The following is a 25,513-nucleotide window of genomic DNA, read 5'->3' on the forward strand; positions in this document are numbered from 1 at the left end:
GAATGCGAAGCGGGCAATGTAGATGCTAGTGCGGAAAAGAGGAAGCAATGGTTGGACAACTTTGCGGAGTGGCGCAGGAGAGAGGAGGAGAAGAGGATTGCTCCAGACCCAAAGAAGTTTAGGGACTTTCACGCCTTCCAAGCTAGGTCATTCGAACAGAGGTGGAACGAACTCTATGGCGACTGGGTCTACGGTTCCTTCCATGACAAGAGTGAGTGTCTTGTTAATTATATCGTTCTCCATCTACATGCTAATTACTTACTCAATTAGTTTGTGTTGCTTTGGTTCGATACTCCATGTAGCATGAACCACTTCATACTTCCTGGTACTGACTAGTGATCTAGTCTACCATATGTGGTAGAATCATCCATGTAACTTTTAATTGTTGTTGCTACTACTTATCTATTGCTATTGCCTGCTATTGGACTCGAATATCTTAACTCATTTGAAATATCCTACATCTCCAGCTGAGATCACTTGCATGCGTTTTACATATAAGCTCGCACCAGATGGTTGGCAGCCATAGTGCTACTCCACAGGTATTTTTAGTCAAAGTTGCAGAAATAAGTGGAGGTTTTCTCTGAAAGCATTCACCCTTTGACCTCGGCATAGAGGAAGTGTCTCTGTTTTCTAGGATACCGCATTCGCGTGCCTTGCCTACAGCTTCTACATTGGAGAGTAATACCGCTCCCATTGCCTTTTAAGTTCATCTTGCAATTTTCTATACCATGTGCTTGTTAATCTGTGTATTGATATTTGGAAGAATTGCATGCTAGGATTGGTGAGTTTTATTGGTGTATGATTATAGCGGTCTAAGTGTGATTAGTGTGACAATATAGGATAGGTTCCAGGTTGTAGTTGTGTTGATTCATTTTTATAGTCTTGTTGTACTATCCTTTAATGTGAACAATAAATCTTGTTAAAGTATGTTTAGTTATGTTCATTTTAATATCTTTATATCTTGATAGGTTACTTGTTTAGTAACAAGACTTTAAAACTAGATGGACTCAATGTAGAACTTGTGTTTGATGTTATCACACTGATCGGTGAACTTAGTATAGCGCTGGATGACTATTAATTTGGTAACCCACACTAAGAGCTCACTAAATAACTTAACACATGTCAACATTTTCTTTTGTTATCCCACCTTTTATTGTTCATTGCCATATATGACATTCTTATGAATATTAGTAGCAATTTTCTTGCTTTATGTTGTTTTAAAATGCTCATGTTCATGTATGTGTGTTTATATTATGGTTGTGAAGCTTTGATCATCATGCTTAAATTCATAATCAATTTAATTAGAAAGTTGCTAAAATATACTTTGAAACAATATTTCATACATATTTTTCTAGTATTAATTGTCTAATTCCTTGTATGAACAGGGAGTCCACCACTCCTAGAGGAATTCAAGTGATCACTCTAGTATGAAGACTCAAAACTTGAGTATAAGAAGAACATGATCTAGGAGCGGCAAAAGGCACCTGATCTTCGATCAAGGCTTAGGAAGTCACTAGTGATAGTCATTGTAATGTTTGCAGAAGCCAGTCGTTATAAGTGCATCTACCTAGAGATCCTTCGGAGGATCGAAGATTGGGAGGGCTCGTCTCAACTATGTTTCGTTGTGGAACTTAATCAACAGCTGGGGATACTAGTTGAGTGATATCCTCGACTTGTTGCAGATTGCTCCATAAATGGACGGTTCTATGACAAAAAAATTTTGCATATCAATCATGAGAAACCAAATGAGTGAGTTGAAATCACACTACTAAAGAAAATCCTATCATTGTTGGTTCATAACTAACATCACTAGCGAATTTTGAATCGGCACTGCAAACTCGGCATTGATAGTCGGTCCTTGAATCGTGTTTCTTTGGTGCTGAAAAAATCCAAAAAGAATTGTGAGAGACCTGATAGCGAAGTGGCTAGACCGAATTGCATCCCTTGATATCGGTTCATATCAGTTCCCATAGCTCCATTGGACAATATCAGAAGGGATCATGAGGTTAGCCACTTCAGCATCAGGATGGTTAGCGATGACCACCCTGAATATAAAGTGGGGGTGCTGCAGACCAGGGGACTGTGCTGCCAAGTGGAGGGAGAGGGCGGTGAAGTCATTCAGATTATGAATGCAGTGAGGACAAGGAAGGCGGCTTGTCATAAACCTGCAAAAAACTTCTCAAAATGGAACAAAAGAGACTAATCTATCTGCAGTTGACATAAATTTTCACTTAAGCATACATAACAATCACAACATCCTAAACGAAAACTAGTACACGGACCTAACAAGAGGGAGGCAACATTTAGGGAAGAAATGGGATCGATACCCTTGGAGTTACGTAGCGTCTGGAGGAAGATGACCATATCAGATCTAGAGGTGTCGATGAGCGGCGAGCGACATCAATGAGCGGCGAGCGACATCAATGAGCGGCGTCGACATGAGGAGACAGCATTGACTGGACGTGTGGTGGGCAGTGTCAATCGGAGAAGGTGGTGTCGAAGGTTAGGGGTAGTGGGGCGACGGAGTCGAAGAAACCATAATCGCCGCGAGGTCACGAGGTCGTTCCCCTCTGGTCATGTTTCGTTGTGAGAGCCGTGGGCAAGCGGTAGACGACACTGGTTTAAATTTTTATACGATGGCATTTGCGGGTAATATTGCACAAATTTGGTGGGTAGTCTGGTTTCACCTTCCTGCAAAAGCTACAAAAACCTGCCTGGGCTTTCTTCTGGCTTGCAATGCAAGTCGGCTTTTGGGAGGAGCTGGCTAAGCTTTGAAAAACGGACTATTTGTTTTGGCTTTCGGCTTCTTCTGGTGACGAGAAGCCAGAAATAAGCACAATGAACCGGGCCTAACTGCTTCCATTCTAACAAAATCGATAATGTTGATTCTATTTAATAATTGCTGCACGTTAGTTTTCAGGAGAAAAAAAGTTTCTACAGATGCGTTGTGACTTGTGAATGATTGCATCAACTTGTAGAGAAACTGTTACAACTGACTTTTGAGAAGAATTTTCGTTTACAGATGAATTTTCCGAAGAGAGAACTCCACGAACATCAAAAGAAAACAAAAAAAAAAGGTAAAAGTACAAAGGCTAGCCCTCCTGCGACACCTCAGGTACATTTCTTGCACGTCTCAGTCATTGTACATTGACACACACACACGTGTCACCTCCTTATCGTGTGCTGCATGCCATATGCACGTACATGCATCCATGCTTGTGCCGTTGTGCGTCTGATCCTGCACGCCATGAGGCCTTATAACTTGAACCCGAGGATGTGCGGCGTGCCGGTGAACTTTAGCCACGTCGCGCCGTCGATGAACGGCCCGGCGGTGAACTGCTCGGCCTCTTTACGGCCGATGACGCGGAACCCAGGCCAGTTGACCCTCTTGCTGGTGCCGGCGCCGGGGCCGCGGTTGTTGTACTCTGCGTAGTAGAGAGTCTTCAGCCCGAAGTCACCATTCCAGGGCATGTACCCCTCGGGCTTGATGAAGTCGGCGATGGTGCTCTCCATGATGACAAGGCGCGAGAACTCCTTCCACGGGCGGCCGAGGTAGGAGGGGATCTTGAAGCGGTCGGGGAAGAGTTTCTGGTCCGGCACGAGGCGGCAATTCTGGATGACGAGCCCGGACTTCATGTTGGGGTCCGTGCGCCCGTGCGCAGTCACCGAGTTCTGCTGGTTGTCCATGGGCCGCCGCGTGATGATGAGGCAGTTCTGGAAAACGGCGGCCGAGTTGCCGAAGATGAAGTCAATGGTACCGGAGATGACGCAGTTGCGGAAGAACTGGCGCCGCGCGTGCACGTACAGCGTGTCCTGGAACGCATCGAACCGGCAGTTGTAGAACGCCGCGAGGTCGCCCTGCACGCGGAGCGCCACCGCCTGGTGCCTCTCAGCGCCGGCCGTGTTGTGGAACCCCATGTTCTTGCAGATGAACCCGGACGCCTCAATGGCTGCCGATTAAACCCGACCAAACGTTTGAAACGGTTGTCATATATATGTGCATTCGTGGCGCGTACGTGTAAGTGGTGAAGAAGAATCGGTGGCTCACAGAAGGTGGCGGTCTTCATGGTGGTGATCCCGTCGGCGAAGCTCTTGCGGCCGGTGACGCGGCTGCGCTTGGGCCCGTCGCCGTACATGAAGATGTTGACCTTGTCCTTGGGGATCATGACGATCTCATCGTAGAGGCCGGCCTTCACGTAGATGACATACCTGCCCTGGTGACCCTTGGGCATGGCGTTCACGGCCTCCTGGATGGACTTGAATTGGCCGGTGCCATCCTTAGCCACCACCGCATTCGGCTGCGGCCGGTTGCGGTCGCCCGAGGCCAGCAGCTTCCTTTCCGGAGACCGCATCCACACGGGCCAGCCCTGCTCGTCCTGCTCAGAGAGGAGGCGGCGGCGCGAGTCCTTCTTGAACATGTCGAGGTCGAGCTTCTTGAAGATGGCGCCGAGGCTGTTGGTGATGGCGAGCGCGTTGCTGCTGAGCTCTGTGGCGTTGCGCAGCACGTGCTGCATGTCGGCCTTTAGCTTCTCGTCAGCGAAGCCATCGGCGCAGGTGTCGATGAATGTCATGACCCCGGTGAGCCAGTGCTCGAGGTCGTCGGAGCGGCTGAAGAGAACCTTCACGTCGCCGCCGGCCATCTCGACCATGCCCTTGAGGTCGTCGACCGAATCGTCGAGGAGCTTCTTGCAGTCCTCGCGCGCGCTCTTCGTCATGGGATCGCTCGACTTGCCATCGCCGATGGTCTGGGACCTCTCGTACGCCGACTTGAGCGACTCTAGCGCCACCTTAGCGACCGACTGGAAGACCTCGCGCGGGTTCTCGGTGCCATTAGCGGCCTGGGTGAGCGTCTTCTCGCACGACTCCTTGTACAGCGTGGGCGCGCACAGGGACTTGACCGACTTGCCGGAGGTGGCCAAGGTGGCCTCCCCCGGGACGGTGAAGTTGTCACCAGCCTTGTTGCCGGAGCGGGTCACGGTGGCGACCACGCCGACGACGACCGCGACGACAAGGATCGCCGACAGGCCGCCGAGGAAGAACTTCTGTGCCATCTTGGCCGCAAACTTCGTCGTGGAACCGGAGGGAAACCCAATTTATAGCGGGAACGGACGTGGATGGTGTTACCGTTGCTGTGCGGCGCGCCGTGTTCGTTGGGGGTCGTTATTTTTCCGACGTGTGGAAGAGCATCGTCTATTTGGGGTCTTTTGGCCCTGGTCAATGGGGTTCCCATTCTGGATTGATGCATTTTTGGCTAGTTCTAATCTGTTTCTTAGCTAACCACTGTCTAGTCCCTTTCTAAAATGGGTTTATGCTTCTTTTGAAACAACGGCGCCAGTATTATGATTAGATTTCAACCTATATAAACAGAGGGAGAAGTACACATGACAACCTGTTCAAGCTACTGTTAGTGATATTCAGATAGGTACCAAATTTTACCTGATAGCTGAAAGGCTAAATCGACGTAATTGCCACAACCACGAGTAAAAGGATATCTTCGCTTTTGTAAACAGGATGAAAGATGAGATTGCCAGTGGGCACCTGAACTTCACTAACAAAAAATTCTAATCGTGATCACACTAATCTTGGTTCACAATAACTAGTATGAACAAACAACAAATACAAGTATACTGAAGCGGAGAAAATACCATCAGCTATCCTGTGGTGTTAATAGAACTTGAGTCTAGCACAGTTAATTGAGGATGTGGATGTATGCAGAGACCACTGAATTCGAGTCTCCTTATCCTCAAATTTAAGTCTCTATTTTTAAAAATATTTATGTGCATCTTAAACGTCTGACTTCTGGAGAGATCGGAAGTTGTAATACCATTATTAAAAAAAATAATGTGGCGCTAATGCGGTCTGAAGAACGCTGGGACGGGACATGTCTGTTATTGCTCAAATGCATCTCTATTTCACGGAAGAGATGGGCCAGTCCAGTACATAGATAGTCTGGATTTTGTCTTGGATAAACCAGGGATGGGCCTTCCAAGCACCTCCCGTGTTTAAATATGGGCGAGCCTACCAGAGATATGGCCCAACCCGAAGCCTCGCTTCGTGGAATTGAAACTGCCATCCTCTCCAAAAAAGAAACTGCCTTGCCCGTTTAGGGCTGGAGGCAGGGCAGGGTGCGCCATGGAGTCCGGAGCCTGCTTCATGGGCACGGCGGCACGCCGTGGCCCCATGCTTGCAATCACCGCCCTTTTCGACATCTCTGAGGTGAGGTGCTTAGCCCTCTTGAACCTTGATGCTTTTGTTGCTAATTTCGTGCATTCAGATCAGAGTTTTCTCTGAATCGTTTGTCTTTCGCTGCGTGCGTGTTGAATTGGATTCTTTTACGTATTTGGATGGCTTTCGGAATTCCTAGTTTCTTTATTACAGTGGTGATAACTCTTACGATAACGACAGATCTTAGGTTTCATCGATTTGAAGCAGATGTAACCAAGCAGATCAAATATTTCGTTTCGGAATTTGGGTGTTCTAAATTTGCCAGAGCCGTCATTTGTGCAAGCACGATACAGCATTACTACTCGGTATAATCCTGACCGGTTATCTCAAAACACATCTTCCGGCCACGCTTGAGCCATGCCACGCTACAGCACGTTCCTGTTGCTCATCGGAGAGTCGCAGCGCTCGCCTCGCCTAACATTTTCCTCGGTATCTACACCGGCCGCGCCGCGCCGCGGCTAGACGCTAACGAAAATCAGGCGTGGTGTAGCTGCACCTGCAGCAGCCGCGAGTACGCGCCGTCGGGCCGCGACACGAGGTCCCCGTGGCTGCCCTGCTCCACCACGCGCCCGTCTTGTACCACGGCAATCGAGTCCACGCCCCGGATCGTCGACAGCCGGTGCGCGACCAGCACCGCGGTGCGGCCCTTCATGATGCGCTCCAGCGCCTCCTGCAGCACGCACTCGGACTCGGCGTCCAGGGCGCTCGTCGCCTCGTCCAGCAGGAGCACGGCGGGGTCCTTGAGCACCGCGCGCGCGATCGCGATGCGCTGCTTCTGGCCCCCCGAGAGCTGCACCCCACGCTCGCCGACGGGGGTCTTGTACCCGTCCGGGAGCGCGCTGACGAAGCCGTGCACGTTGGCCACCTTGGCCGCCTCGATGACCTCCTTTTCCGTCACGCCGTCCTTGCCGTAGGCGATGTTCTCAAGGATGCTGGTGGCGAACAGCACGGGCTCCTGCTGCACCAGGCCGATCTTGCGGCGCAGGGACTTCAAGTTGAGCCGTCGGATGTCCTTGCCGTCGATCATGACCTTCCCAGCGATGGGGTCGTAGAAACGCTCGATGAGAGCAATGACAGTGCTCTTCCCTGACCCGCTTGCTCCAACGATCGCCTGGCTCTGCCCAGCTCGGATCCTCAGGTTGAAGTCCTTGAAGACCATCACATCAGGACGCGTCGGGTAGGCGAAGTCGATATGGCGGAAGTCAATCTCGCCGCGGATCGACTCCACCTGCTCAGTGTCCGGCTCATCTGGGTCAATCCGCGTCCTGTTGTTGAGGATGGCGAACACGGACCGGATGGACTCGCCGCCGCGGACAATCTCCGGCGCGAGGCTGACAGTCTCGGCGACGGAGTTGGCGGTGATGACGAGCACGACGAACACCTTGATAACCTTGGAGAAGGTGGACACGTGGGAGCGAACGAGGTGCGCGCCGAACCAGAGGATGAGCGCCTCGGAGGCGTACAGCGAGAGCTGCGAGAGGCCGAAGAGCGCCCCCGAGATCTGGCTGCGGCGCAGGCTGTGCATCTGCGGGACGCGCAGCTCGCTGCAGAAGAGGGACAGGATCTTGTCCTGCGCGTTGAAGGCCGCCACGGTGCGGATGTTGCTGACGCCCTCACCGGCGATCATGCCTGTCTTGGCATGCGCCTTGGCGGTGTCCCCGGCGAAGCCCTTCATGGACAGTTGCTGCCACCACACAGATCATCAGTGTCAGTCATTGTCATTCACAGAGCTCCATCGTCACGTAATCAGTTTCAAAGCATACAGTAGAATTCACACGCGAATTGCAAGCCAGAAAAGGCAGTACTAGTGACCATGGCCGTCGCTGAAAACGAAAAGTGTTCATGCACGCCGAGCTGCACGCATCATGCAATCTTTACGAATCACTGCGGGAAATTATTGCGAGCAAGAAGCCACGAGAGCCTGTATGGCCCTGTAGCGCGAAAACGAAAAGCTGGCGCGGCGTTCTGCGCGACACTGTCCTCGCGGACACGACGCGATCATGGCAACAGGACCCGGCCGCAGAGTCTGCAAGAGCGCCATGTGCGGAACTGCCAGTCGTAAAGCCGCTGCCCCTCCGTGGAGCAAAGCAAAGCCCCCAGATTCCCGTGCACGAGGCGGCCGTGCAACAGACACTGCCGCAGCCTCGAAGGCTGACGACGGGACCACAGGGCGGAAACACCTTACCCATGGCCGCGCCCAAGCCCGCTCCGTGCATTCTACCATCTCACTCTAAACATCACATTTGGAAGAGGAAGAAGCTGCTGCGATAAATGGCGCAGCGCCTAAACGCTGCCTGGAGCTTCCTAATGGTTATTTACGTGCACTTGCAGATAGGCCATGGCCGGGAGGGGAGGCATCTTCTTGCGAGGATTAAAGAAGGGGTCAGAGAGGAGCAAGCTTGCCCATGATTAAAGAAGTGGGCGCACATGCCTCGCACAGTAATTCATGCCAGTTGCGGCGGCAGCGGCATGGGCCACGGATCCTGCCATGACGTGCCCGTGAATTTAATTGGGTCCTCTTGTCTCGAACTGATTCAGCAAAGCTGCAACGGCGGCGTGAGCCCGAAACGGGGCGACAACCGCACAGGTGAGGCCATTGTGCAAAGCACTTGGTTGGGGAGAAAATAGCTAGGTCAATTCACCTTATCCAGCTAAGATCCCTAACCCATCTTTTAACTGACATCGACCGTAATTGAATGAAAACACAACGAAATTGACGGTAAGAGCAGTGGTGTTACATTGTTTTACCTGGGCAAAGTTGGCAAGGACGAGGAGAGGGAAGGTGACGAGGATGAGGAGCGCCACGCGCCATTCGATAATGAATCCCACCACAAACGACACAAGGAGGGACGTCACGTTCTGCAGGATGACTGATATCCGTTCGGCAATGGCAGACTTCACATCCGCGGCGTCGGTGGCAAGGCGTGCCGCCACAAGGCTTGAATTGTTCTCCTCTTGATCGAACCATCCCACGTCGTTCCTCAAGATCACTGCAAAGAAAGACAGCCCCAGGTTATCCAGTAATGCGCATTGTGTAAAGATGGTGGGAGGGGAAGCATGTTAAGGCAGCTTGTGAATTCAAACCGGCAAGCATCATCCTCCGCACCCTGGTGGTCAGATTTTCGCCCATGATGCTGAAGAAGTAATGCTGGACAAGGTATGCAACAACGGCATACAACCCGGTGCCGATGTAAATGAAAACATACTCTCTGGTCTTCTTCTCCATTTTGTCGGGGTTACGGAAATAGAACACTTCAATCATGTTGCTCATCACAATAGCAAATGTCGGGCCAATAAACCCAGAGAGGATGGACCCGATAGCACCCAGTATGGTGTAGGGCCACTCTGGTGCATTCAGCTTAAGGAGTTTGAAGAAGTATCCCTTTGGCGCTGGGTATTTTCGGTCATTGTCAGCATTGGAAACCATCTCAATGCGGCCATCTGCTCCCGTGCTGTATGAGTAGCTCAAGTTCCTCAAGCTTCCTGACCTGAGGCTCAATGACCGAGTGGACAGGGAATTGCTCAAGCGGGATGACCGGGACTTGCGGGTTGATGGGCATGCACGGTTTCTGGCCGTCTCTTGGAATCTAATGAGAGCGGCGTAAGCTCCTGAGCTTCCTTTGGCGAGGAGCTCATCATGAGTACCAGTCTCAACAACCTGGCCTTGCTGGATCACGGCGATCATGTCAACACACCTTATGGTTGATAACCTGTGCGCAACCACAACGGTGGTCCTTCCAACCATCAATCGATCAAGGGCTTCTTGAACAATACTCTCTGAGCCAGCATCGAGCGCACTAGTGGCCTCATCTAGGAGCAAGATTTTTGGATTCTTCAGCATTGCACGAGCAATGGCAATACGTTGCTTCTGACCACCTGAGAGCTGAAGTCCCCTCTCTCCCACCTGTGTTTGACGAAAGAGAATTGATCATTTGCATTCGAGAAGTTTGTATAAGCTACCATGAATAAATGCCCACAGATAAGATGAAACCAACAGAACTATTTAGTAAGTGAAAAAAGATTTGCAATTGCGTTTGAGGAAAAGATGATAAGATTCTACGATAATGAGAAATGAAGGGCTCTAAAATCAAAACATTTTGTTATAGACCAGCACAAATATCATTAGAATATAAGCAGAAGTAGAACCCACATGAGTGTTGTAGCCATTAGGAAGAAGAGCAATGAAGCTATGGGCGTTGGCGGCAGTAGCCGCAGCCTCAACCTCAGCCATTGTGGCATCAGGTTTTCCATAAAGAATATTTTCAATGATGGATGTTGCAAAAAGTGCAGGTTCCTGATTCACCAAACCAATCTGATCTCTGAGCCACTTCAATTGCAGCGTCTTGATGTCCACATTATCAAGCAAAACTTGCCCTGCCGCAACAATCATGGTCACTTATTAAAAATTAAGGATACTGACATCAACATTATGTGTACAATTCATTTGCTTACCCTGATTAGGATCATAAAACCGCTCGATGAGAGCAACAACAGTGCTCTTTCCAGACCCACTGCCTCCGACAACCGCTGCAGTTTTCCCAGCGGGGAAGAAGAGCGAAAAATCACGGAAAATCATGACGTCCGGGCGGGAAGGATAGCTGAAGGCCACTTCCTTGAACTCTATGTTACCATGAACATCATCAAGGTACCTCCCGTCCGCTGTGTCCTGAACTATCGTAGGCCTCTGCCTTATCACCTCCAGCAGCTTGTAACCGGCAATCTTCCCTTTGCTGAATGCTCCAAGGTTCGAGAACGACTGCCCCAGGCTCCTGCAATCATCAAATTCACACACATTGGTCATATTTTTGTCACAGAAATAGTGCAGCTGCAGGACCTCAGCATAAGCTGAGGAACAAGTTCAGAGGACTGACAGGCCGCCGACAATCGCCGAGAAAATCGCCGTGAAGGCCTTCCCACCATCCGTCTGGCCGTTCCGGATGAACACGCCCGCATACCAGAACACTAGCGCCCATGACATACAAGCAATTCCGTAGGTGCAGCCAATGCCGAGCCCCTTGGCCATCCCGGCCTTGTACCCCAGCTTCAGGGTGTTCTGAATCGCCTCGGAGTAGGAGTTCAGGGCCTTGGTCTCCCCCACATAGGAATAGACCGTCCTCACCTGGGCGATGGCCTATGCAAAGGTAGAAACTTTGGCATCAAAATTACCCACAAAAATTTACATAAATTACCCACAAATGTCTTTCCTACATTTGAGCTTGCCACCCAAAAAAACAAGTAGCCAAGCACAGCATGGGTGACGAGCTATCTCAAGAAAAGTGCAAAACGACATGAAACGAGAGATCATCCATCGAAAAAGGCTGATTGGATCTAACAAGCAAGTTTGAAAGGATCTAAAACGACATCATATTGATGCCATGTGCCCAGCTACCTTGCTGCATTGGAGATTGGACTCTTTGACCAGCCCGAGCTAGAGCCCACACTCTACAGTGCTCTTCCCCACCCAGTCATGTTGATTTGCCAGAATGGAAAGGAGTTTCCAGAAATAGTACGTGCCCGTATCAGTGGTTGGGGGAATGGAGATGCTACCTGCTCGGCTATGATTCCGGCATTGGCATACGAGTCCCGGCTCTTGGAGGTGAGGCCGGTGAGCGTGTACGCGTACAGCCCGCCGGCGAAGGCGATGCCCGGGATGACGGCGATGCTGAGCAGCGCGAGGCGCCAGGCCGAGACAAACCCGACGACCAGCCCGGCCAGGAACGTCGCGAGGTAATGGATGAAGTTGCCGACCTGCATCCATTCCATTTCCGCACGTCAGTCCTCAGATCTTTGGGCACGCCGGATACATGAGCCACCTGAGGTGGCGGGGCAGGAGGATGGATGGGCTAGTCACCTTCTCGCCGATGGCGTCCTGCACGAGGAGCGTGTCGGTGGAGACGCTAAAGACGACGTCTCCGGTGCGCGCATCAGTGTCGAAGAAGCCCACATCCTGCCGCAGCACAGCCTCAAGGTACCGCCGCCGCAGCGCGCCCACCTGGCGCTCACCGGTGTACATCCAGCACGCAATCTCTGCACGAAAACAGAACACATGCTAAGGCCACGACGCCGCAACACCAGCAAGAACGAACGCAGAGGGGCATAAGCCGAGCAGGGCGAGATACCCACCTAGGTACGACGAGAAACAGACGACGAGGCCGAGGTAGACGAAGTAGAGCGAGTACTGGAGCGCGCAAAAGGAAGCACAGGCTTAAGCATCAGTATTCAATAATCACAGCGGCAGCGAGAAACAGCAAGCGAATCCGGCACGGTGCCGCGGATACGTGCCTTGGACACCTCGTCCGTCATGCGGCGGAGGTTGTGCTGGTTCTTGCCGAAGCCGTTGACGAGCTCGCCGAAGAGGAGGAAGAACACCGGCATGGCGGCGCCGTGCACCACCGCGCCGGCGCTCCCCGCCGCCATGAGCAGCCAGTCCAGCGGGTCCGCGAAGCTGAACAGCTCGTGGAACGCGACGCTCTGATCCGCACGCTTCTTCACCGCCTCGCACCCGCCGCCGCCGCAGCTCCCCGCCTCCGTTTTCGCCGCTTCCTCCGCCATTACCACGCCTTATCCGGCTCTCCCTCACGACACAAGAGCGCCCTCACGGCCTTGGCATTGGATCTAAACACCCTCGGCAGCTCCTCCTCCCTCCTCCTCCTCCTCGAGCTGCTCCCGGCGCTGCTCGCCTTGATCTTATACCGCAGGTGGGCACCACTGTCGCAATGTGCGGATTTTTTTGGCCGGGCACTTGGGCGTGCTTAAAAAAAAACTTGCATTTTTCGGGGGGAGGGAAGGTGAGGTTGAGCTCGAGCTCGAGCGGTCGGGTCACCATCGTCAAACATAGGCTACCGACGCGCCTCGGAATCAATCGCTCTGAGCCCTGGACTGTTTCGGTGGTTTCCTGGGCGGTGTGCCTGCCTTGTGGTGACTGTTCGGTGAGCGTAACAGCATGGGAGGTGCACGGGCGCTGACTTCTTTAAGTCCACATGTCAGTGAGAGTGGGCTTAGAAGTGTACATGGTTTTACGAAAATGCATTTTACGGTGTGTCTCCTACCTCCAGCGGCTGGACGGTGGGGCTGAAACAACTGGGGCCTACCTTCAGCTGCATAAGGATTTGAGGTATAAGGAGCAGTGAATATGTGTGCAGCGTGCACGGCGGAACGGTCGTACATGTACGGATATACGCGTAGGTAGGCGTGTGCGTACGATAGGAGTTACACGGATGCAATCGATTTTACTTTTCCCGCATTTTAAGAAACGGGTGGCTTTGTTCACTGGCGGTTAAAACAAAAACAAAACACCCTCGAATATTTACCCGCTTCTGTTACGGCCCGCAGGACGTGGGGACCACGCCTCGGGAAGGCAGAGAAGCTGGGTCCCGCCGGCAACAGGTTCGAAAGCGGGTGCAAGGGATTTTTGTAATTCTGTGTATCCCTTATCTGTTTCTTGTAAAGAGAACTGTACCACGGGCAAGTATTGATACCAACAGGTAAATTGAGTTGTGATACAAAATCCGATCCTCTCTTCCATGCAAGAATGAAATTGGACGAATTGAGTTGTGATACAAAACTTTCTACGGGCGGCTCCAACAACAAAGATAGCTTACTATCTATAGTGTCTAAGTGTCTCTACCACCTTATCTATACACAGCGCAAAAATCTCCTTCTCCAATAATTTAACTTTAGCACACTGCCTTACAGTACTATGGGCCTCACATATCAGATTATTTTAATAAAGACATATTTAAAAATTGCATGTGCAAGCTTTAAACTTATAGCATACATACTTATTTTTAGTAAAAAATATCTAAAAATGAGTATTTTATTTTATTTTTGGATTTTTTATCTAGACTTGCAACACTTATTTATGACTCACTTCAATATGTAATAAACAACAGAGAAAGCATTTGATAAAAATATATCGGTTCGTCTTCTCTTAAATGCAGTTATGTAACCAATTTTGTAAAAAATCATAAGCAAATTGGAATAGATCATAAACAATTTAAGAAATATATTAAAGCAATTCAGATCAGATGTTTAATAAATTTTGGAACAAATTAGAACAATTCAAAGACAATATCAGATCCATCGGCTACATATTTTTAATAAAAAATAAGAACAATTTATGAACAATTTTGTTACAAATAAATTTTAAATAAACAAATTGATTCAAACACGCAGATAATTTTGTATACTTTTAGAAATAAAATAGATATACATAACATAAAACTAAAATATACATATAGTGTTTAGATTTCATCTTTAATAATTCTTTCGTATTCATATCTCATCTCATCACTTCGGTCCATCCCTAGAGCCCCAAATCCACCACATTCCTCTTTTCCAACCCCTCTCCCTGATCTTCTCTCTCGTGCAAGAGCAAGCCCAGCCCTTTTCCAACAATATGACAGTGTATATTGTAGGAGTTGATTCTACATATCAATTTAATGCTCTATCTATGACGTGACAGTTTTGGATATAGCAATTTTATATTACGCAGGGGAAGTAGGATAACAAACTAAAAACATCCTGCAGAGCATAATTCTTATACGTACGTTTTTTTTCTACTTATTTTGTAAAATTAATAGCTACATCATCCATAGGACTCGTTAGCCACCTCTTTTAGAAAACCTCGTTGCCATTGGCGTGGCGAAGAACACTGAATCGCTCACTTGGCCTGGTTGAGGCGAGCTGCCGTTCGGATTAGAATTTAGGAGCCCAGGGCGAGGGATTTCCTCTCCCATCCGACAACAGCGGGTGCGTGGCGATGATCCGTGGTAGAAGGAAGGAAAGGCAGGAATGCAGAGGCAGTTGGGACGTGGTGACAGTATTCAGTATGCACATTCCATTTCTGATTGATAGCAAGATGTATTTATATATCATTGGTAAAAGGCAGCCATGGACAAACAATTTGTCCAAAAGAAAAACATTTGGATCCATCCCCAGATTCTTTTTTGTTTAACGAGAAACATTTTGATTGCAAGCAACATAATAGTTTACAGACAAACAACATCCACAAGGATACAACAAGAAAAGCTCGCGAGGCAAACTAACTGCGCAAGAGCTTATGGAACCACTAGACCAAAAGTAAAGGCATCAGAGTTTACAGATAAAACACATAGAACATCACAGCCAGGCCGGGGCTCTAGAGCCCCACAACACCATTACACACCGAATACAAGTCATGCACACTACAGTTCCACCACGTCCGACTGGGTGACAGTGTTTGGCTAAAAGTCATAGCACCACGCCGCGAGATGGTCAAGAGCCAGGTGAAAGTAGATCCTTGTCGCCCTCCTTGAGTAGGATCTTCCAACTCTAAAATCAAGAAAACCTTTTAGAAGGATATCAATCGGCTTGTTGGGGACGATCTTTTCGATCGCCATCTTATTTCGAGCACACCACAACAGCCAGCTAAGACCTAAAAAGAGAAAAGACACAGTTTTACGAGTATATTTAGATTCTTAATCAAAATACCAGTAACTAGGTCATCAAGGGTCTTGGGTTGATCCACCCAACTAAAATATTCCCTTATCACTCCATGTGAAGTTGGCAAGAACACAATGGAAGAAGATGTTCTCCACATTTTTCTTTTCCCACAAAGTAACATAATTCACTCCTTTTCTAAACTCTTCGTTTCAACACAGCTGCAGTTTGTAGCCTATCATTGAACATCTACTATAGAAAAATCTTGATCTTCTGAGGGATTTTGCACCTCCATATCCTCCCACTTATCTTGCTTTTTATCCCTCCATCAAGGACAAACCGGTACAAGGATTTCGTGATGAAGTTTCCAGATTTCTCCAGAGCCCAATGCACTTCATCGACCAAATTGTCCAAATTTACGGAAGACATTAAAGTCTTCAGCTCCTCATAACTTTGTGCTTCCGGGGGCATAAGGCTCTTCTGAAGTTGATGATGAACGTATCCTCCTCGAAACAGTCAACCACCTTGGCCGCTGTATCAGAAAATATTTTGAATATCTCAGGGAAATGAATGTTAAGAGGAGTATCTGAATCTATGTATCAGTCCAAAATCTAGTCCTTAGCCTGTTGTGCACCTTATATACAGCCCCCAATGAAATAAGTGTTTGACTTTGTGTAGTTTTTGTCAAAATTGAGAGAAGTCTTTACTTTTAGAGCCGAAAACGTCCCCATTCCTTATATATTTAGCTTTGAGCAGCCTGCACCACAGCGCTTCATCACCCCTTAGGATTTTTCAAATCTATTTCACCAACAAACAACGATTCATAATGTGAGTGTTCATGATCCTCATACCTCCTTGTCTTTTGGCGTGTAAACATAAGCCGGATACAAAATTTCAGTCAACTACTAGCACGTACTGCTCGCAAGATTCAGATTCAGGGATGGATAAAATAACCAAGGTAAAAGAAGTCCATCGGCATGGCACGTGAGCTGCATGAAAAATAATTCTAAAGTCGCAAATTCAAACTGCATGTCATCACGCAGTGTTTGTCAGATCTAATTACGCAAGCCAAGTACATTTTGTATCATTGCAGAGTTGGAAAAAGAATCGGCATGTGAAGCTGAATACTGGATTAGTGGATTAGCGAGGAAATATCAAAAGGTGTAGCGCTGGCTGGTGGGTGGGGATCAGACTTGTTTGATCTTCCTTTCCACGGTCAAAGAATCCTAGGAGCACGAAACGTCGACACGCTGGGGCGGAGAGGGAATCAAGGGCGTGCGCCGGACTGGTCAGAGGGGCACGCTCCGACGGCCGTGATGAGCCGAGGAATTGGGGCGTCACGAGACTCCTGCGGCGTTGTGGGGTCGCGGGTGCGGCGCTGAGAGGCTCGATAGGCCCACTTGGCAGTTCCATAACTCGGTACACGCCAAAATCTGTGATCCCTGAATGAATGCGTACTAGTTCGCGCCCCGTTTCTCAGCTCGGTTCGGGTACGGCTTTTATCGAGCCGCTGCACATCTATTTTTTACATAAAAGGTCTGAAACGGCATCTTTTATTCTGTTCTGGGTATTTGGCTTGCACCGGAAGGAGAGTAGGGAGTAGAGAAGCCGTGCAGTTGATAGAGGACGGAGTAGGAAGCGCACCCGTGCAGGTAGGAAATCGGTTTGTTCTTCCCTTGTTCAACCAAGTATTTAAAAGCAATTTTATCAACAAAAAAAGTGAATTAGTATGGATCCAAAGAGCAATTTAGTAACCATATCAAGGCAAAACATCAAAATCGATTTGCTTCCATGTTTTCAAACAAGAAAATCCGAACAATTTATTACCTATCTGCAAGCAAATTTATATAATTTGAAAAAGCAAGTTGTTGCATACTCCGAGCAATTCAATATAGTTTGGGAGCAAGTTGTGCAAAATTAGACATGTGGTGAACAAATTGGTAGGAAACTAAAAGCAGTTTGTTATACGTTCATGAGTTAATACATACAACCCGGTAAACAAGTTGTTGTATACTCACCATTTTCTACTTAGCCTCCTCTAAAGCATGGTGAACAGCTCGTGCATGGTTGGGAGAAGGCGTGGGTACTCTCTCCAGGCAAGTGCAGCATCCATCGAACATGGCCTATTGATGCTACCCTTATTACGGAGTACAAGCACGACGAGCACGAGGCAGGTCTATGTGAGTAGATGACATGGGGAGAGGCTAATGCGACGGAAGAGTGTGTGATCCCGAGAAGCCCCATGACAGTCGGATAGCAAAGGCATCTTAGCGGAGGTGCTCTAGGTTGTATAAGGGTGAGGAACAAAGTGCATCGGGGTAGCGCTGAGTTCCCTTATTGCTCCACGGTGGAGTAGCGGCATTGGGGCAACTCAAGTTTCCAACTACATGGCAGTGGAGCAACGATGGTGATGAGGATTTAATAATTAATAATGAAAGATTCACTAAAAATATGGTTGACCGGGAATGTGTATGTACATGTGTCATTACTACAATCTAATGTCGTAGAAGGAGATGGTTTTTTTGAAGAAATCCGAAACAGGGAGGCAAAACCTGCAATGGAAGAATGCCTCAAACACCACGATTTCTCCAGGGTTAAAAATTATTCTCGCTTCACTTGCTGTCGGGAGGTTGAAGAAAGGGGAAATTTTGCTCGAAGACATGAAGTGCGAGAATACGAGCACATGAATGCAGGTAATTCTGGGATTCTCTCCTATTTTTAAGGAATATTGTTACGGGAGAGTGGTTTGACAACAATCATGTAATGGGCACTAGCGTTACCACTGTATGTAATGATGTTATTGACAAGTTTCAAAATTTGAAGTTATCTTTTTAATAATAATAAGATTGTTTCAACTCTACTCATAAGTCATGCGTATTTAATGTGATATTATCTTAGGACATGGAAAAAGAAAAAGGTGACCTTTCAGCTTTTGCGATCAAAGGTAATTCCTGACAAGGAATGTCTCTGCGAATAGAACTCTATTCGGTTGGAGGAAATTTTCAAACAGAAAAAGTTTCATTTAGTCGAAAATGATTTATGATTAGAAAGAACATTTTTTAGCCAATAACTAATTCCTACTAGATGAGTTCTAGTATGGTCAGATCTCTGACTGTGTGTAATCCAGTTATCCTCTTCTGAGCGTAGGTGGAGGCTAGCTAATGAACATTTCATAATTAATAAATATGGATTTACTAAAAATACAATATATCATGAAGACATATCACCATATTGCATGTGTCCTTTATCCGATATTGTAGGTTCCATAATCATCATGAGGTAAATAAGACATGTATCGATATTCCAAACAGTTTATGATATTCCACATGAAAACCATCCTAAAATTAGAAATTAGTCATCCAAATATTTGGATATAATATAATTCAAAAATGTTACACTCAGAGACTCTGAGAGCAGAGAAGGTACGTTAGGAGAAAAAAGGAGGGAAGAAGCGAGGTTGCAAGTCAAAAGCCAAATAAGCAATATGAAGCAAACTTAGTTAGATAGAAGCAAAAACAATTTATCGAGATCTACAATAAATTTAAGCCACGACTAAATTCATCCAACAATAACTTTATAATGTGAGAGAACTCACTAAAAACCTTAAAATTAGATCTAAACACACCTTATACCCATGCCCACCCGCCCATCAGGCAAAGCTACTTGCCCATGAAGGTGGCTGTGTATAGAGAACAAGTAACATACCCGACTCAATTAGATATTTGCTAGCAGGTAGACAGATTATCAGGTAACATTTAAGGCTAGCAATTGGACCCATGGGCTCAGGTATCCGCGGGTTCTGCGTTTGACGGGTCCAGGTTCGGGTCCAAATATTCGCTCACGGGTCTGGTGGATTGGATACCTATAAATCTTGTATGAGACATCTAATTTTTATTTTCTAAATAACCCATCCGACCCATCTACAATTTGGATCTCTCTCATTCTATCCATATATCTCTCTCTTGGTCTCTCCTAGTTCGGCCTCCACCCGCGTCGCAGCTGCCCGCTCTGCGCAGGCGTCAGCGTTGCGCTGCGCCACCTTTGTCGCTCCGTGCAATCGGCACCGCCTGTGCGCCCTGCCTCCACTGACTTCCCTTAGATCTAGATCTGAGTGCCCGACAGACACCGAAACTCGACACGTGCCCGACGAGTGCGGGTTCGGGTGTTGGTTTTCGCCTGTTTTTTATGTCGAGTTCATGTCATATTGAGGCTGGTGGGTTTCAGGCTGGGTACAATTTTGTTTTACCGGATTCGATTTAACCCATTGTCAGCCCTAGTACCATTGCCATGCCAAGAGAAGAGGGAGGCTCAGGTGCCGGAGAGGCGTGTTCTGCCACGGAGGGCACCAGAGCGAAGGTCGGGCAGCGCAGCCAGAGTGCGAGAGAAAGGAAAAGCGTAGAGACAATGGGATTTAGTTCAGAAGTAGATAAGGCCACGGGAGTGGGCGCTGTCATCGGGAGCAACGTCCCTCCTATCGGAAGGTGGACACTGCGTGCGGGCCGGAGTGCCAGCGCCCGCACAACCGAACGTTAGCTTTGGCTCTCGCTGCCTTCAATGGCGAAACTGATTAATGCACAATGAAAGAACAGAATTAAACGTGCTACAGCGACGTACATTGCACGCTCATTACTCGAGGATCTATAGAGGAGCAACGGCGGAGATCGTATTCTGATCGTGTTTGGTCAGGAATGAATGCTCGAGTTGTACTACTGTCATTACGAGGACGTTGCTAAGCACACGAATACACGATTCATGTTTACTCCGAGCAGCACCCAAGATGGCAAGATGCCGACCACTGCACACAAATGTCTCGTCGACATAAACAAGGAAAGTACCCCCGCATTGAAAGAACCAGGGCGACAGCCATGGCGTACGTGTGAATGCCAAACAGGGCAGGCACCTTACACGAAACGGAGATGCCTGCAACAGTTAGAAATCTTGGATTCCTTCGGCCACGAAGGGGTAGCTATTAAACGATGTATGCAATTAGCCCGATGCGCGCCTCCTGGCAGTTTCCAAGGCTAATCAGTGCAGGTTAGGGACCATTCCTGACACGATGCCGTCTAAACATGCAGCACCGCCGCTGCTGATCTCTGGACCACGTCTGGCCGCCTGCCAAGTGAAACAGTAGAGGCCAGGCATGCCCCACGGCGGTTGTAGTACCACGTCTCGTGTAGTTTGTTTTGAGCGTCTCCCTGTATCTTCTCTGCTCCTTCTGCTGCTTTCTTGGCTTTGTCCTTCGCTGTGGCTGGTTTAGCTCGCTCCACCTTTGTTACATTACACACCTGGACCATCATGTTTGATCCGAGGCTGTATCGTGCAGAGAAGTTTAAGAAAGAGGAAAAAATTGCCTGCCACGTACACGTATCGCCGTTATTTTTGTGTCCGCGACAGATGGACAGCTTATCCATGGCTTTACGATGCGTCGTCCCTGTAATCTCAGAGTAAGGAACATGTCGTTCAGCGTGACACGAGTGTGGATCCAAGCTGGTTATTAGAATCCCATTTTCGGCACGGGAGGTGCTTCAGGATTTGTGCAACTCCACTAAAGGACTACTAGTTTTGCAATTTGTGCTTGCGGTTCAAGGATTGTCCTCCCGCATCACAAGTCTTGTCCTGGCGAAGATTTGGTGCTGGTTAGAATGGGAATGCGCGCACAAATGATTTAAGGCGCTTCCAGGGCGCAAGACGGCGAGAACAGGGAACGAGCTCACCGCCTCACCGGCGCCATTGCCTTGGTTTACGCGCGCTATTTCTTTCCCTTTTCTGAAGCCGACGCACTAGCTAAACAATGCAGCAGCCTCGGCCTCGAAGAGCCCAAACTTCAAAACGAACAGTAAACGCCAAACATGAATATCTTTAACACTTATCTAGGCTTATGCTCTTTGCATGACACAGATAACGTGGCGAGATTTAAATTTATCTTAACCTGATCCTCATTTCTACGGGCCGCTGGTAGCCCGAGCCAGCTAAATCAGACCTCGAACTTTTAGCTCCACATCAAATTTTAAGATTATATATTAAAATAAAAAAATTTAAATACTAATTTTTAATCTAAAATAAAAATAAGATAGCTCTCTAAATATCTTTAATATATCCTCAACTCTAACTTATAAATTTTAAAATTAAAAATACCTGACTCTAAACATTTTTAAACAGGGCCTTCCTACAGCTCCTCACAGAGCGCGCGGCGAGGACTGACCGGCAAAGTATAAGCCGAGGAGGCCAACAGCGAGGTGAGCTGCCGGTCAAAGTGGCCCGCCCAACTCAGGGCACGTCAAATCGATCGAGCGGTCGCGTGATTGGACTCGATCCCGATGAGATGAGACGATGTGATCACTGATTCGCTCACCATTTGCCGTCCTGTTTTAGCTTTACCGGGCCAGGCCTGGCCATCGCGGGCGACGGGCTGATGCGATGGGAGTACGAGTAGGAATCTATCTCGAGCTCCTCCGGTCCCCTGTTCCATAAGCTATTCCTAGCTTTTTTAGATAAAGGATTCCTATTTTACTATCTATATTTTCATTTACTTATCACAATTTTTACTATAATAATTTTAACCTTACATTTTTCTATTAAAAATTATAAATACTTAAAAATATAATATCCTAATGAAGTACATTTTCACGATGACACTAATGAAGTTTTAAATATCTATAAACTTCTCGTAAAAAAAACATAAGGTCAGAATTGCTATAGTAAAATATTAGTGATAAGTAAATCAAATTAAATGTAGTATTAAGCTAATGAAAATATCCCGGTCGCTTCATGACAACATGAATTCAATCGACCCATTATTACAGAAAACAAACCAAAAGGGCAGACTTCGTTTATCACAAAGGCAACAAAAGCCCCGGAGAAAAGGAACTTTAACAATAATGTAGGATCGAGGTAGAAGACTAGAGGAAGGTGAATAAGCGTTTTATAAATTTCTTGGGAAATAGAATACCTACTCCTTGTTCACTATACACATCTCGAGAAGAAATCACCGCAAAGAGTAACACAACAAAAATTTAGGTTTAACTTGGAAGTTCCGATTTAAAAACCAAATTTGAAAATCCAACAAAGGTGGGTCTCATGGTTGGAATTGAATCTTAGGTTCCACAGCAAACTAATTCATGACTCATCCCCATACAAAACTTGGATCTTTAGGAGAAACACCAAAAACTCAAGGAGATGATCACCGGGTGAAGTAAACCTCCAAGTTGATGGATTAGAGGCAAAAGAATTCAATGTCCAATTATGTACTTTTGTACGGGAATTTTATACCTCTAGCAACTAGAAGATTAACTCCAATAAAGTGGAAAAATTTCAGCTCAAGTACGAAAATGAAAATCGCAACCGAGATCTAAAACTTGCAAAAAAGAACAAAAGAACCAATAGAGAAAAACTAGAAGGAGGAGAATTCAAGCACATGCCAAAATATAAACTTTATTAGTCAAAAAGGTCAACCTTATTTTAGATAAATTACAAAGATTTTTCTCTCAAAATTCACACCTGTTACATATGCTAAGCACTAAGTATTCCCCTCCCTAAAATCCTAGCACTAGGCTCTCAAATAGTTGGCACAAGAGGCTCAAGTGGCTGGGTTCAAACTCTCTCATAGCCCTAATCCATAATCAAAATGCTCAAACCTAGCTCAAGCAATTCAAAACTTGACAAATCAAATTGACAATCTTATCAATCACTCATCACATATAAATCAAGACATATTTCAACTTGGTTTCTCAAATAAAGACATATTTCATTTTAAACACTTAATCTATTGCTAAACCTTCATCCGAACTTTGTGAAGATATCCATCGTTGTGATATCCAACTGACGACATCTTGATCTCATAGTTTTCTGTTCCTCCTTCCTCCTTTGAAGTAATGCTCAGAAGCAAATATAGTATGTTATCATATAAATCACTTGCATAGGAGATGATATATTGACCTTGTTAAAAATCGTACCATTTCGGCTAAGCTATTGCTAGCTGCTACTCTGGCCAGAGCACGGCAAGTGGCAAGCTAGTCTAGTGTAGCGTGGGTCAGACCGTCGCGGTACGCTGCATTGCTTGCCTTGGCTCGTACTAGAGATGGCCAAATGGGCCAGTCGGGCCGACCCAGCACAGGCCCGGCTCGATACGGCCCGGCTACGACACGCCCTGATAGGCCTGAATATTGTAACGGGTCATGCCGTGTCGGCCCATGTGCCGCACCCTCAGCCCACGGGACGGCCCGTGAAGCACAATACCATGTCGGACTGGCCTGGGAACGGTTGCGGCACGACAGGCCGTGTTGGGCCGCTGAGCGGTGGGGTCGGGCGGCGTGGCAAGGGTGGCGCGACGGGACAAGGTGTGCGCAACCGGGCGGTGGGGTAGGACAAGGACAGTAGGGCAGGGGCAGGCGGCTGGGGTGGGGCAGGGACCGCAGGGTAAGGGTGGGCGACGATCAGGAATGGACGGGGAGCTATCAGGTTGACCGGGCGAGGCAACACATGGGCGGGAGCGGGCGGTGAGGCGAGGCGATGCAGGGACAGCCGGCCCAGGGCCGGGGCGGGACGGGGGCGGGCGAGGCGGTGCAGGAGCGTGCGGCCGGTGCGGGGTGGGGTGGGTCGTTCCTGTGCCTTGGTTGTACCCGTCTAAACCGGGTTGTGTCGTGTCAACCCACCGTGCCGAGGCGTCAACCCAGGCACGGTCGGGCTAGCCGTGTCATGCCGGCCTGGCCTATCTACGCTTGTGCCTGGACCGTGCCTACAATGTCGTGCCTCGGGTCGACCCAATTGACACGACTCAATTGGCCATCTTTAGCTCGTACTACAAGAGAACCATGATTTTATTGGAGAAACCAAAAATTCTGAGCTTGAGAGGTGGAATCTGTCTCCTGCAGAACTTGCTGGCTAGGCCAATGGCAAGCTGGAACTGGCCATAGGATGAAAAAGGCTACTGTTTCATACACAAATCCAATGAGAAAGCGATAGGGGCGAATCCGAAGGGTAGTCCAGGTAGACTTAAAACTATCATGCATCTTAGCCCAAAAAATAGTACCTATATAGTACATCCTATTACAATCTAGGAAAGAAAAAGGAAAATCCCAAGGGGCACAACGCCGTATAGTGCCGCAACCCAGCTGTCCGAGTCGTTCTGATGTTCCACAAGCATCTCTTCTCTTGCTCGCTCGGTCAATAGCATCAAGCCATTGTCCATCGACTCGTCGACTCGATCCCCTTTCCCCTCTCATCTCAACCCTAACATGCTCCAGCGAGCGACGCGTAGGCGCGTGGTGGGTGGCAGCGGGACGTGGCGCGCAAGCTACATGGAGCCAGGGACCAGGGATCAAGGGAGGCATGCCGTGTGCGCTCACCGAGCAGCTGTGGGCATGCCACAAGAACGTGGTCATCGGGTAGGCGCGGTGGCTCCAAGCAATCAGTGAGTTAGGTACTAATTAATCGCCCTAAGATCCTAACAATAATAGCAGGTGTGTGTAATTGGAATATATTTGTAGTAGACATAGCTTGATGGCGCTCACAAAAGTAGCTAATAGAGAAATTTGTTATTTATTTGGTAAGAGAAGTATTAAATTTGTTAGATGTAGATGGAGAAATTGGAACATTGGTGGTGACGTGCTTGATAAGCATTGAAAGCGTATTTTCCACAATGAGAAAGGATAAGTTAAGAAATAGTATGTGTGGTAAGTTATTGAACGATTGTTTAGTCATATTTATGTAAGATATTACTATTTATATTGTTTTTTTTTACAAATTTCAAACTTATTGAATTTATGATATTATGAGATCTTTTTAATAGGTTTATATTGTATTTTTGGTAATTTTATATTTGTATATTAAATTTGTGATCTTATAAAAATTTAGAGTGTCTATCCAATGC

General features: G+C 47.7%; 2 protein-coding genes across 2 annotated transcripts; both read right to left on the reverse strand.

Annotated features, from left to right (window-relative positions):
• Window positions 1-3,242: 3,242 nt before the first annotated feature.
• LOC133923530 (pectinesterase-like) lies at window positions 3,243-5,051 on the reverse strand. Its single transcript, XM_062368813.1, has 2 exons — window positions 4,049-5,051; window positions 3,243-3,950 (listed from the first exon to the last, which is right to left on the reverse strand). The coding sequence occupies exons 1-2, from the start codon at window positions 5,049-5,051 to the stop codon at window positions 3,256-3,258; spliced, it is 1,698 nt and encodes a 565-aa protein (XP_062224797.1). The 3' UTR covers window positions 3,243-3,255.
• Window positions 5,052-6,283: 1,232 nt separating this feature from the next.
• On the reverse strand, window positions 6,284-13,037 carry LOC133924345 (ABC transporter B family member 19-like). The gene is made up of 10 exons (XM_062369840.1): window positions 12,508-13,037; window positions 12,349-12,403; window positions 12,077-12,252; window positions 11,773-11,973; window positions 11,097-11,356; window positions 10,678-10,994; window positions 10,376-10,599; window positions 9,310-10,129; window positions 8,974-9,215; window positions 6,284-7,909 (listed from the first exon to the last, which is right to left on the reverse strand). Exons 1-10 carry the CDS (start codon window positions 12,775-12,777, stop codon window positions 6,701-6,703), a joined length of 3,774 nt encoding a protein of 1,257 aa, XP_062225824.1. The 5' UTR covers window positions 12,778-13,037; the 3' UTR covers window positions 6,284-6,700.
• Between the last annotated feature and the right edge of the window lie 12,476 nt (window positions 13,038-25,513).

The sequence above is a fragment of the Phragmites australis genome, chromosome 7, assembly GCF_958298935.1.
Source record: "Phragmites australis chromosome 7, lpPhrAust1.1, whole genome shotgun sequence".
Classification (NCBI taxonomy): domain Eukaryota; kingdom Viridiplantae; phylum Streptophyta; class Magnoliopsida; order Poales; family Poaceae; genus Phragmites; species Phragmites australis.

What these genes read in the sequence shown, in the direction of transcription:
- LOC133924345 (XM_062369840.1), bottom strand. Translation starts at nt 12,777, where the DNA reads ATGGCGGAGGAAGCGGCGAAAACGGAGGCGGGGAGCTGCGGCGGCGGC. An exon ending in CTGTTTCTCGTCGTACCTAG is followed by an intron (nt 12,253 to 12,348) that starts GTGGGTATCTCG and finishes GTTTTCGTGCAG; the next exon opens with AGATTGCGTGCTGGATGTAC. An exon ending in TCCTTGCCAACTTTGCCCAG is followed by an intron (nt 7,910 to 8,973) that starts GTAAAACAATGT and finishes GTGTGGTGGCAG; the next exon opens with CAACTGTCCATGAAGGGCTT.
- LOC133923530 (XM_062368813.1), bottom strand. Translation starts at nt 5,051, where the DNA reads ATGGCACAGAAGTTCTTCCTCGGCGGCCTGTCGGCGATCCTTGTCGTC. An exon ending in CATGAAGACCGCCACCTTCT is followed by an intron (nt 3,951 to 4,048) that starts GTGAGCCACCGA and finishes TTTAATCGGCAG; the next exon opens with CCATTGAGGCGTCCGGGTTC.